Source organism: Ailuropoda melanoleuca, chromosome 8 (assembly GCF_002007445.2).
Source record: "Ailuropoda melanoleuca isolate Jingjing chromosome 8, ASM200744v2, whole genome shotgun sequence".
Taxonomy (NCBI): domain Eukaryota; kingdom Metazoa; phylum Chordata; class Mammalia; order Carnivora; family Ursidae; genus Ailuropoda; species Ailuropoda melanoleuca.
In genome coordinates this window covers 66,284,249-66,296,723 of record NC_048225.1, presented here as the reverse complement: position 1 = coordinate 66,296,723, position 12,475 = coordinate 66,284,249, and the positions used below count along the sequence as shown (strand labels likewise).

At 39.4% G+C, this 12,475-nt stretch overlaps 1 protein-coding gene across 2 annotated transcripts in view; it reads right to left on the bottom strand.

Moving 5' to 3' along the window:
- The window catches only part of SMYD3 (SET and MYND domain containing 3), a 699,034-nt gene that overhangs the window by 534,969 nt on the left and 151,590 nt on the right, over window positions 1-12,475 (bottom strand). For both annotated transcript variants that reach the window (XM_034666622.1, XM_034666623.1), the window contains exon 2: window positions 661-724. In XM_034666622.1, coding sequence (XP_034522513.1) covers window positions 661-724 — 64 coding nt within the window. The remainder of the gene's footprint in view (window positions 1-660; window positions 725-12,475) is intronic.

Here is a 12,475-nt window from a genome sequence, read left to right as displayed (position 1 = left end):
CATTCATTAACGAAGTGACGACTGTGGTGCATTCATGTAATTGAATCAGTGGGATGACACCAAAGGGTCCTCTAGACAGGTTATAAAACAAAAAGGAGAATTTAGGTATATAAGAATAACCCATCTCTGTTTTTCTAAACAAAGAGTATAAATATGCAAATGTGTTAGGAGGAGAAAATGCTGCAAAGACATAAGAAACTAGGTATCTCTGGACAATGGGACTCAGGTAAGGAGGACAAGAAGATAGGCGTGAACTTTTTTTTTCATGATATATGGATATTACGTACTTAGTTTATAAATACAGATATCATATAAATGATATTTTACCATACACATTATTAATTTTTAAATTAAAGGAAAATAAGTTAAAACAAATCAAAGATTGTAAAGAAACAGCAATAGACCAATGGGCATAATAGAGCACAAATTAAGAGCAGAGAACTTGAAGGTTTCCCTTATACAGAGCTGAACATTCTTTGTATTTATTTACTTCAGAGAGAGAAAGAGAGAGAGCACATGAAGGGAGAAGCAGAGAGAGAGAGGGACAAGCAGGCTCCACGCTGAGCTGGGAGCTCAATGCGAGGCTCGATCTCAAGACCCTGAGATCATGAACTGAGCCAACTGAGCCACCCAGGTGCCCCTGTAGCTGAACATTCTTACCTGACACTTAGCACTACAGTATTTTGCAACTCGGCATTGAGAACATCGCATCAGCTTTTCCTTCCTGTTTAAAAAAAAAAATTCACATTAGGAAATGAGTGAGAACCATATATATTTGAAGAAAGAAACATAAATCACCATACTGATGGCAAGATGTCCTGCTCAGCCCACCTGTATGCTCCTGTAAGACTTAGATTTTCACACTGATGACTATCTTTCATCTTCAATGTGAGATGTAGACGTAAGAGCTAATGGTCTCTTTTTCTTAACTGTGGTAAAATATATATAACATAATATTTACCACTTCAAACATTTTTAAGTATATGCTTCGGTGTGTTAAAAAGATTATTCCAGGCCCAAAATGGAGTCACTTTTTCTAAGCCCCATATCATGTTTGAGACTTAACTACAGTTTTGGCTCTCCCAAAGATGAAATCTTAAACCAGTCAATCAGGGATTACTAGTTAGGTAATCTGCTTAGTAGACGCCTGCTCTCCCCTCAGGAAAGTGACCCACTTTTTCACCTAGTATAATTTTCTCGTTCCTGCTCTCTTCTGCTTATAGAAGTCTTTCGTTTTGTACAGCATCTCAGGGCTACTTTCTATCTGCTACACTGGGCACTGCCCAAATCCTGAACCACGGAATGAAGCTAATGAGATCTTTAAACTTTGCTCAGTTGAATTTTGTTTTTTAGCAAATGGCATTAAGTACATTCACACTGTTCTGCACCAGCACAACCACTAATGTTCATTCTAATAAAAAAATAAATTAACTAAAATCAGAGATTCCCATTGAGACCAAAAATTTTGCTCCACAGAGATTTTAAACTCTCCATATGAAATACAGAATCCAGTCCCATCAACTAGTTGAAGTACTCTATACTCTTCAGATAAAAAATTGTACAGATCTTAACTTATCACACAGTTTAATTATGACTATATTCCTTCTGGAAAATGATTTCAAAATTCCATTAAATCCAGTTACGACTTTAGACATGCTGAATTGAGATACTCAAAAGTTATATCCCCTTAAATCACCTGTGTAACAAAAAAGCAAAAATGAAGAAAAAGTTGAATCATAAAATAAAAAGAATAAATGTGATGATAAGATTAACAGTGACAAACAAAAGGTAGGAAGGACTGTGGATAAATAAAGGGTACCCAAGAGCATTAAAAGTCAAACTGTAATATATTAATGACAAAACAATAACAAATCCTTCTAAGCACTTCTAATGTGCCAGGTACTGGTCACAGATTCTTACATCTATGATTAACTCTTACGTTCAAACAGTCCTATAAGTAAACAGTCTTATTACGACGACTTTACGGATACTTCAATTCATTTCAAGAGATAAAAAGTAAAGAGTAGTGCAAACACCATAAAGGGCAGGTGGCAGAGATACTGAAAGGGAAAGAACAGAATCCTAAAGAGAATCGGAACCTAAACATACCAGGTACTTCACCTCTGGGACAGCAAGGGTCAGATACGGAACATAAACCAAGGGGAGAGGTTAAAATCTAAGCAAAGGGAAACCAAAGGGCCTCCCATCGCCAAGTATAAAGTTGTAGCTGCCACCTATCAGCACCCCAGGCAACAACGCAAACCAAGCAATCTGGCCTTCAAGTTCTTGCTTTGACCATCACACCATGTTGCTGCTCTTGGAAAAAACTGGATACAAACAAAACCCACCACGCCACGCCTAGGAGGCGAAATTGGTTAAATGACCAACTCCTGGTTTTGGCTCAGGTTGTGATCTCAGAGTCGTGAGATCGAGTGTGGGGTCAGGCTCCGTGCTCAGCACAGAGTCTGCTTGAGATTCTCTCTCTCCATCTGCCCCTTCCATTCATTCTCTCTCTCCAAAATAAATAAACCTTTTTAAGAAAAATCCACCCATAGGCTGTTTATGAGACACACTTCAAATAAAAGGACACACAAAGGAGAATGAAAACGATATGCCACGCAAATAATAACTAGAGAAAAAGCCTGTGTAATTACATCAATTTCAGAAAAAAAGGACTTTACACTTAAAGATCTTGTTAGAGATGAATAAGGTCAATAATCAATGGTAAGAGACTTCGATTCCCAGGTGGAGGTACCTAGGGACAAACGTACCCAGTCTCAAAATATACAAAGTACAAGTAACAGATCTGAGGAGAAAATGACCAACACAGTAAGTTGATATATGTAAGACCCTTAAAATAGTGCCTGGAATATAGTAAGTACCATGTAAGATTAGTTATACCTATAAAAAGATAAAGTACTTTTCAGAAATTCACAGACCAAGCAGATAAAGAATTAGGAGCTCAATAACTTACTTGATCTCATGCAATACACAGACCGTTACACTTGTTACATGAAGTATATTCACACATTCCTTTTAAGTACCCACTGCCCATTTACAAAATGTGCCCAGAAAGTAGACCACAGAGCAAATCTCAAAAATCCCAAAGAGTCAATACCATATAGATCATCTGCTCCAACCATAAAGGAATTAAATTAGAAATACCAAAAAAAAAAAAAAAAAAAAAAAAAAAAAAAAAGCCCAGGGAAATATCATGTGCATGAAAATGTAAAAGCATGCTCTTATGGAATTCAAGGATCAAAGAAGAATGATCATAAAATGAGAAAAGATATACATATTTTTTGTTAGGTAGGCTCCACATACAACATGGGGAAACAAACTCACAGCCCTGAGATCAAGAGTCACATGCTCTACTGACTGAGCCAGCCAGGCGTCCCTAAAATAAGAGATTAAATAACGATAAAATATCAAAACTTATGAGATAAAGCAAACATCATGCTTACAGGAACCATTTATACCTTCAAATGTTTACATTAAAAAGAAAAATTGAGGGGCACCTTGGTGGCTCAGTCAGTTAAGTGTCCGACTCCTGATTTCAGCTCAAGTCATGATCTCAGGGTCATGGGATGGGGCCCTGAGTGGGGCTCTGTGCTCAGCGGGAAGTCTGTGTGGGATTCTCTCCCTCCCTCGCCCTCTGCCCCTCCCCCACCCCTCTCTCTCTCAAATAAATAAATAAATCTTTAAAAAAAGAAGAAAAACTGAAAATCAATGAACTAAACATGCAAATCAGTAATTTAAATGTAAAAATTGCAAAAAACGAAGGAAAGCAGGAAATTACATGACAAATCCACAAAACAAAAGAGAACACAGCGACATAATAGAGAGGATAGATCATATCAACAAATGTCTTGCAAGATGACTTAGGAGGAAGTTACAAATAAATAACGTGAGGAACAAATGGAATGGAACTCAAGAGTCAGTAGAGTGAACAGCAAACAGGAGAGAATTCTGACAGAATGGCAGCAGTGATACAGTTTTCGAATCTCCTTAACTTGCCCCACAAAAAAATGACAGTGCAAGTAAGACAGCAGCCCTGAGTATCACCCCCTACCCTGGGAAACATCCCAACAAACTCGAAGTATGAATGAGCACAGGACACCACTACCAGCTCTGAGACTTAAATCAATATATTTGTGGGAGAAAAACAAAGAAGGCAGCTGGGCTCCCAATAAACCTGAAAACAAAAGAAGCCCCAAAGTGCCAAAAGATACCCAGTGTGGGGAGCCAACCTGAGAACAGGTAGCCAAATGCGGTAGAGGATGCTAGGCACAGGAACGTTCCTGAGGATGTCACTGGGGTCCCCGTGAAGGCTGTCTTCCTCAGACCTGGCTCCTCAGACTTTTCCTCATCTCCCTTGTTCAGGTATAAGTTACTCAGAGGCAATTTCTGTTCCTTGCAAATTAAAAGCCCAGCTGTACAAAGTGTTTCTTCTCGATTTTAAAAAATAATGAGCAGGAGCAAGATACCTCAGAAGGTCAGTGATGAACAGGTTAGCAAGTCGAACTGTGTCCTCTCTCTCCCATAGCTACCAACCCAGAGCTTTAAGGAATTTTAACACGGGATGTTGGCAAAGTAAATACCAGTATTAGTCTAAGTACCTAAATAATTGAATCGTCGTTTCGACATGTGAAGGAAATGAGTTATTTAAATGTTCAGTTATTTTTATGTATCAAACAACAAAATAAATTTAAGTTCTCAAGTTTCACAAAAAAGGTCAACTGATCCAAGAGAAGGGACGCCTGGGTGGCACAGCGGTTAAGCGTCTGCCTTCAGCTCAGGGCGTGATCCCGGCGTCATGGGATCGAGCCCCACATCAGGCTTCTCCACTAGGAGCCTGCTTCTTCCTCTCTCACTCCCCCTGCTTGTGTTTCCTATCTCACTAGCTGTCTCTACCTCTGTCAAATAAATAAATAATAAAATCTTTAAAAAAAATAAATAAAGATTAAAAAAAAAAAGAATCCAAGAGAAAATCTGCGTGTGTCTGATCAGAAAATCCCTGACCTTCGGCAGAGTCACTGCTTCTCTCTCAGGGGCAAGATTCAGAGCCTCACATCCCGTGATGCAAATCCCAGCGCTGCAAAGGAGAATGTGTGCAATGAGTTTCCTTCCAATGCTAAATGATTTGTTTCTGCCTCTCGTGCACAGCCAACAAATATAAACTAGATTTGAAGATGACAAAAGTTGTACACAATCTAAGGCAAATTACAGTAGTTTCCGAGGCACAAAGAAGTAATGAATACAGAATTTTCACAGACTGCAGAAACATGCTGCTTTCAAAACGGTTAGCTCAAAGGCCAAATGGACTTTCTGAACAGAAAGCATCTGTCCCTCCCCCCCACTCACACTCTCTCTCTCTCAAATAAATAAATAAAATATTTAAAAAGAAAGAAAGAAAGAAAGAAGGAAGGAAGGAAGGAAGGAAGGAAGGAAGGAAGGAAGGAAGGAAGGAAAGAAAGAAAGAAAGAAAGAAAGAAAGAAAGAAAGAAAGAAAGAAAGAGAGAAAGAAGAAAGAAAGGAAGAAAGAAAGAAAAGCAATCTAAGGAAATAGGTTAGCAATGTATCAGTAAGAGGAAATGATTAGGTTTTTTTTTTTTTTTACCTCTTTTGCCCTCTCCACTTAAGAGATAAATAGTACTCTACCTCCAAATAGGAGAAGATACTAAACTATTTTACACCAAAATCAGTGTTATCTTTAGCTCTACCCACCAAAATAGCAAAAAAGAATCCCCAATCACCTACTCATGTAAACTGTGATATGCTGTAGAAAAGTGTCAAATCACAGAAAATTCTCAGGTTGCTCAGTGCCCCACATACAGTGTGGTTCATAGAGCAAACCAGTTAAGTCCTTTCTTCCAAGTAAAGGCTGGGACATAATGAGTTTCGCCAACAGCACAGGAGACAGAAATGTGGAAAGGAAATGAAAACAGAGCAAAATTACTTGTTCTTCCAGTACACAAATTAAAAAGTTATATATGAATATAGGAGAAACCACTGTCTCTAAAAAAAAAATCAAAGAAAAGATTAATTGGCCCTTCAAATCACAATTGGGGTAATATTTAAGGGAATGTCTCTGTCCTTGGTTATCACGGGGGTTAAGTATCCCAGGATTTAAAACTCTGCCCGAAATTAATATGGGCAGGTGCCAGGCAGAGGAAAAGAAACTTGCTGGAAAGGATATAGAAAACAAACAAATTCTAGTGACTCAAATTCCTCCCAGCGCTGGCACCTGCAGAATCCATTTTAAACCTTCTGTAGAGAAAACTGTATCTATAACACATTCATATATAGTATGCTTAGTACACAGGCAATATGTTTTGATCCCCTAGAAGTCTCCCAGTGTGCCCTGCAGGAGAATCTCTCCTTCAACGGCCACCCACACACACCTGCTGGCCAGCCTGGCTCAGGCAACGGCTCAGGAAATACAAGGAAGCTTGGCAACCCTCGGGCCCTCCGAAGCAACTCATCCGGACAGAGCACAGCCCTGTACAGTCAGAAGGAACCCAGAGCCCACCGTGCGTCTTTGCAGCCTCTTCTTCTGAGCTGAAGATCTGTGCCCAGGAATCTTTTGCACACCTCTGTGCTTTCTCAAGAACCAAAATTTAGTTTGTGGCTGATCACTGTGATCTTTGAGAAGAAAGATGAGCTTAGAAAAAGAACAGAGCTCAATTAGATAGGGCCCACATCACTTACACTTGCTAAAGAAAGAGTGTTGACCATGGGATGTCTGATGTAATACCCCCTGCCTTCAGACAAGGCTTAAGGACGTTTCTCTGATAACAATTCCTGTGACAATATTTCTTCACACAATTAAGACACAGGATGCTCCATGGAGTACGGGGAATACGGACTGTCTCAAGAAACAAGAGCTCCATTTTTTTAAAAGGCAAAAACCAAAATAACTATGTGAATGAAGTCTAAATACAATTTTTTAAAACAAAGAGACCATAGACATAATATTTCTTTAAGAATTTTTATGTGTGTAAACATCACTGAAATCTCAGAATCCTGAACTCATCAAAAATGTTAATGTCAGGTACCTGAGTACTTGGCTGCTTCCCCATGGAAATTTCTGAAGCAAATGAAATTCTCCACTATGAAAAGGAGATTATCCCAAAAAAGTCATGCAATTCTATCCAAGGGTAGTACAATTACTTTTACTCTGACCAAATAAAATACACTGCAAAATGCTAAACATACAGAGTTCCCTTTGGCATAAATATTCATAATAATTCAGAAAAGAAATCTTCCATTTTTGTTTCCAGATGGTAATTATGTTGGTATGGGCCCAAAGGCTTCTTTTTAAATTAAAGAGGTTCACTTCCACCATCCAGCTAACTATCAAATAGTTTTTTTTAAGATTTTATTTATTTAGTTGAGAGAGAGTGTGAGTGAGAGAGCACAAGCTGGGGGAGAGACAGAGGCAGAGGGAGAAGCAGACTCCCTGCCAAGCAGGGAGCCCGACAGGGGGCTCGATCCCTGGAATCATGACCTGAGCAGAAGCAGACGCTTAACCGACTGAGCCACCCAGGAGCCCCGCAAATAGTTTTTAATACAAGATAGCAGATGTGGTCAAAATTACACAGACTCATAATACAGGAAGGCAGAATTGGTTTGGACTCATTTTTCTACAACCCCTATCACTTTATTTCAGATTTCTAAATTCAAAGTACAAAACAAGAAAATGTAATGGTTAATATTTCAGGGGGACAAAAATGAATCTATGATCCAGAGGCACCATATTTTCCTGGGCAAAAAACAAGCAATTTAAACCCATATTAGCACTCAGAGAAAAAGCATGGCAAAGCATCTGAGCCAAGTGAGCCAAGAGAGGCAGACCATCTGACTTCTCCTTCCACTCTTCTCTGGCTCCTGAATTAAACCTATTGTTGTGCTTGGTGAGACAGTGCTACCTGGTGAACACAAACACCAACTGTTAAATTCAGCAAGTGTTCAGTGGTGGGCCCCCATGTAGACAGCATCCTGCAAGGTCCTGTGTCGATACATGCAGAGAGGGCATGACAGCCACAGCCCCTAGAAGCTCCCGATAAACAAGGACAGGTCAACACACACCACTTGCAGAACAAGCCACAACGTGAAAACAAGTTTTGAGAAGCAGCAGAGAGTATAGGACCTGAGTTGAGATGATGGAAAAGTCATGTTCTTATCAAGAGTCACTAAGAGAAGATGGCAGGGCTGTTGTTAAGGAAAGGGAAGTCCCCATTACGTAAAAATGAAAATGATAGAGCAGCTTAGAGTTCAAAATCGGCACTGCGAGTGCTAGGGTCTGACTGTGTGGTCACCAACATTCAGGAGTGGAAATCGTAACCCTCAAAGGTGACAGGATAAGGAGGCAGGACCTTTGGGAGGTGCTTGGGTTATCAGGGTAGAGCCTTCATAAATGGAATTAGTGTTTTGTTTTTTTTTTACTTTTAATTTTTCTTTTTTTTTAAGACTTTATTTGAGAGAGAGCACAAGCAGGGGGTAGGAATGGAGCAAGGGGGAGAAGCAGGCTCCCCACTGAGCAGGAAGCTCGACGCGGGACTCGATCCCAGGACCCTGAGATCATGACCTGAGCCGCAGGCAGACGCTTACCCGACTGAGCCACCCAGGCGCCTGGAATTAGCATTCTTAGAAAGCAGTCCCAAAAAGCTCACCCCTTCTATCAGGTGAGGACACAGAAGGCACCCACTATGAAGCAGGAAGAAAGCCTTCACCAGAGTTGGACCATGGGGCACCTTGAGCTTGGCCTTCCCAGCTTCCAGAACTGTGAGAAAAAACTTCTAGTGCTTAAAAGCTACCCCACCCGACATTTTGTTAGAGTAGCTCCAAGGGACTAAGACACCAAGCCCACTCCCTACTGGCAGTGTAATCTTGCAACTTCCTTTGGCCTCAATTTCCTCTCTGTAAAATGGGAGTAAGAAACCACTCATAAAATTGCCGGCCAGACTACAAGAGATCACCCACCCAAAGTGCCTGTTCGCACTGTGCCAAGCAGACCATCCAGCACAGAGTTAAAGCTGAGGTGCTGAGAGGAATATTTTCAGAGTGCTCAAGATTACTTTGTCTATTTCTATGCCCTTTCTGAAAAGAGTTTCTTCTATACCTTTCCCATGATTGCTAAAACAGCACAACCCACAGGTGGGACAAATGTGGTCATCACCATGCATGCACACAGACATGACACTAGCACCGCTCTTTACTCGGCTCTGATTCCAAGTTTTGACCTGCATCATAAGCATTTCACTGCTCAATCTCCGTTCACCAGTTTCTATTACCATTATTTTTAATTTGATCGGAATGATTAACTTGAGTGCTCTGATTCAAGAAGCTAAAGACGTTTTAGGAAAGTTTCATTTGTGGAAATGACAATCAGAGAGGACAGTTACAACGTCACTAAAATTAAAAGTCAATTACGACTCCTAACGTTGTTTCCTTGGTGCAAGGTAATGTCTACCACAAGTTAAGAGCACAGACTTAAACTTTCCTCATTATGTAACATTTCAATACAAAATTCGGCATAGTGTGCTCAGAGCCCTCTTCATGCTTAAAATTGGTGACTTACAGCTGTTTTCTAGGCAAAGCACACGAGTAAACTGAAGAAATGTGTGACCAAAATGCAATGCTGAAGAGGGATCTGTTCGAACAACGACATCTGTGTTCCTAAACAGGAAACCTCTTGAGCTCAGTCTAGTAATACCACTCTGGTAAGTCTGAGACATGTATTCAATTTCCCCAAGTCTTCCAGAAATCCAAAATAATAAAACAGTGAGAAATAAGAAAACGATCTGATTCCACCCAAAGAGTGAAATCAGAAATCCCTTAAACATATAAGCATTCTTACTATAAATATCACAGAGCATAGGCATAAAAATCAAAATACCATGGATAGAATTTCAAAAATGTGTAAGAATATCTGATCAACATTTTCAACAATATTGTATGACCTAAGTATTCAAACTGGCAAAAGATGGTCAACTTGATTTCAGTTCCAGAAAATAGTTTGTCATGAAGGAGGAATTCTCTGTATCTTTCTCTAATTAAAAAACGAAACTTAGGAGCGCCTGGGTGGCTCAGTTGGTGAAGCATCAGCCTTTGGCTCAGGTTATGATCTCGGGGTCCTGGGATCGAGTCCTGCTCAGCAGTGAGTCTGCTTCTCCCTCTCCCTCTGTGATTTCTCTTGCTTTCACTCTCTCTCAAATAAATAAATAAATAATCTTGAAATAAATAAAGTATCACAAATGTCTCTTGCCCCCCACAACTCACGTGCTCACTCTCTCCCTCTCAAATAAATAAGATAAAAATGAAACTTAACAACACCATGATTCTTTTTTAGCTTTAACAGCTAGAAAACAAAAAGCCAAATTCACTATCTAATTATACTAATCTCTTCATTTCAGAGCCCCAGAAGCATCTTCTCCTTCTGCCTACTTTAAAATTTGCCCTTCTATTTTATAATGAAGTATATTACTTCGTTTAACGTTTAACTACAAATTTCCTCAAGTAATCGTGGAAATAAGCATAATGAAATCTCAAGTAACTCACTGTCTCTTCTGGAGAACAGAATGTAACTTAATTATAAAGAAAGTGGACAGGGCACCTGGGTGGCTCAGTCGGTCGAACATCCTTGATTTCGGCTCACGTTGGAATCTCAGGGTCTGGAGATTCAGCCCCACAATGGGCTCCTCACTCAGTGAGGAGTCATCTTGAGGATTCCCTCCCTCTGCCCATCCCCCAGATGGCGTGCTTGCACACTCTCTATCAAATAAATAAATAAATCTTAAAAAAAAAAAACTGGACTCTGCTGACCTAGTCCCAAAGTAAAACAAAACAAAACCAAAAAACCTTAAGAGTCCTTAAGATACACAGAATTAAATGTTACACCTGGTAATGCATTATAATTAACAATAAATTTATAAAGACTCATATAGAGTGATCGTTAGCTGACAATGATTCAATGAGAGTTAATGGGTCAGCACGGGGGATTTTCGAACCTCTGTGGTCCTCCTAAAGGGAGCAGGTGGTACGGCCAATACCAGGCTTTCGCATGGCCCCAACCATCAACCTCATAGATTACATTTACCAGATAATGACATTGCTTTTCGGCAAACACATAGGTGAGATTGTAGGAATAGAAATTTTGATTAGAGTAGGTATAGAAAGGGAAAATAAATACCAGAATTTGGAACATTTAGAAGGCCTAGACAGAAAAAAAAGAAACTATGAGAATGTACCAAAATGGAAGTTAGAAGTGAATAAGAAGGAAATTTCACTTGCCCTGAAATGTGGACTTAGGCTCAGTACACTTCCAGGTATGGAACAGAGAAGTTAAACTGAGCAGAAAAAATTCTAAGAGAAATGCACTTTAATCCTGGCTACTTCATTTACTGTTCTACAACTACAGGTAATAAATATATTTCTTGGTCCCTAAAGTTATTCTAATCTAAAATAATAGTCATGATAATAATAATAACAATAATGAAAGCTACCTGGAGGGGAGCCTGGTGGCACAGTGGTTTAAGCATCCAACTCTTGATTTCCACTAAGGTCAAGATGGGATCGAGCACCCCCACCTCCACTCTCCCATGGGGCTCCGAGCTCAGCAAGGAGTCCTGCTTGGGATTTTTCTCTCTCCTTCGCCCTCTGCACCTCCCCTCACTCACTCTCTCAAATAAATAAATCTTAAATAAATAAAATAAAGTCAATGAGCTATAATAATATGAACTAATATCTAATTCTTAATAAAGCCTGAACTTAATTTTATTATGGATTTATAAAGAGAAATATACATACATTCTCAAAAAAAAAATCATTTTATTTACACACAAGGTAAGGGATGTCTCACAAATACATACTGTCTGATCCCTATAGAATTATGTATGAATGTCTGTGTGTATACATAAAGATGTATCACAATGTGTTTTATCATCCCATATTGATAGATATGATGTCCATACTGATGAACATCTAGATTCCAATGTTTTACTATTATAAACAATGCTACAATGAATACTTGCACTGTTCAATGATTTTCAAAACTGTTTTATCTTAATCGGGATTTAAAAAGACTGAAGGGGGACACCTGGGTGGCTCAGCTGGTTAAGTGTCTGCCTTCAGCTCGAGTCATGATCTCAGGGTCCTGGGATCGAGCCCCACATCGGGCTCCCTGCTCAGCGAGGAGTCTGCTTCTCCCTCTCCCTCTGCCTGCTGCTCCCCCTGCATGTGCTCTCTCTCTCATCGCTCTCTCAAATAAATCAGTAAAATCTTATAAATAAATAAATAAAAAGATTAAAAGACCACAAAGATGTGGTCTTTTATTTATTTATCTGGGTTATATCTATAAATATTTGTATATCTACAAAAGTGTTTACTGTGTTAGAGAGTAAGACTAATCTTTGAAATATTTATTAATGCATTTAATAATCCCATTATATGTCAACAAAGTATTTTTATAAAA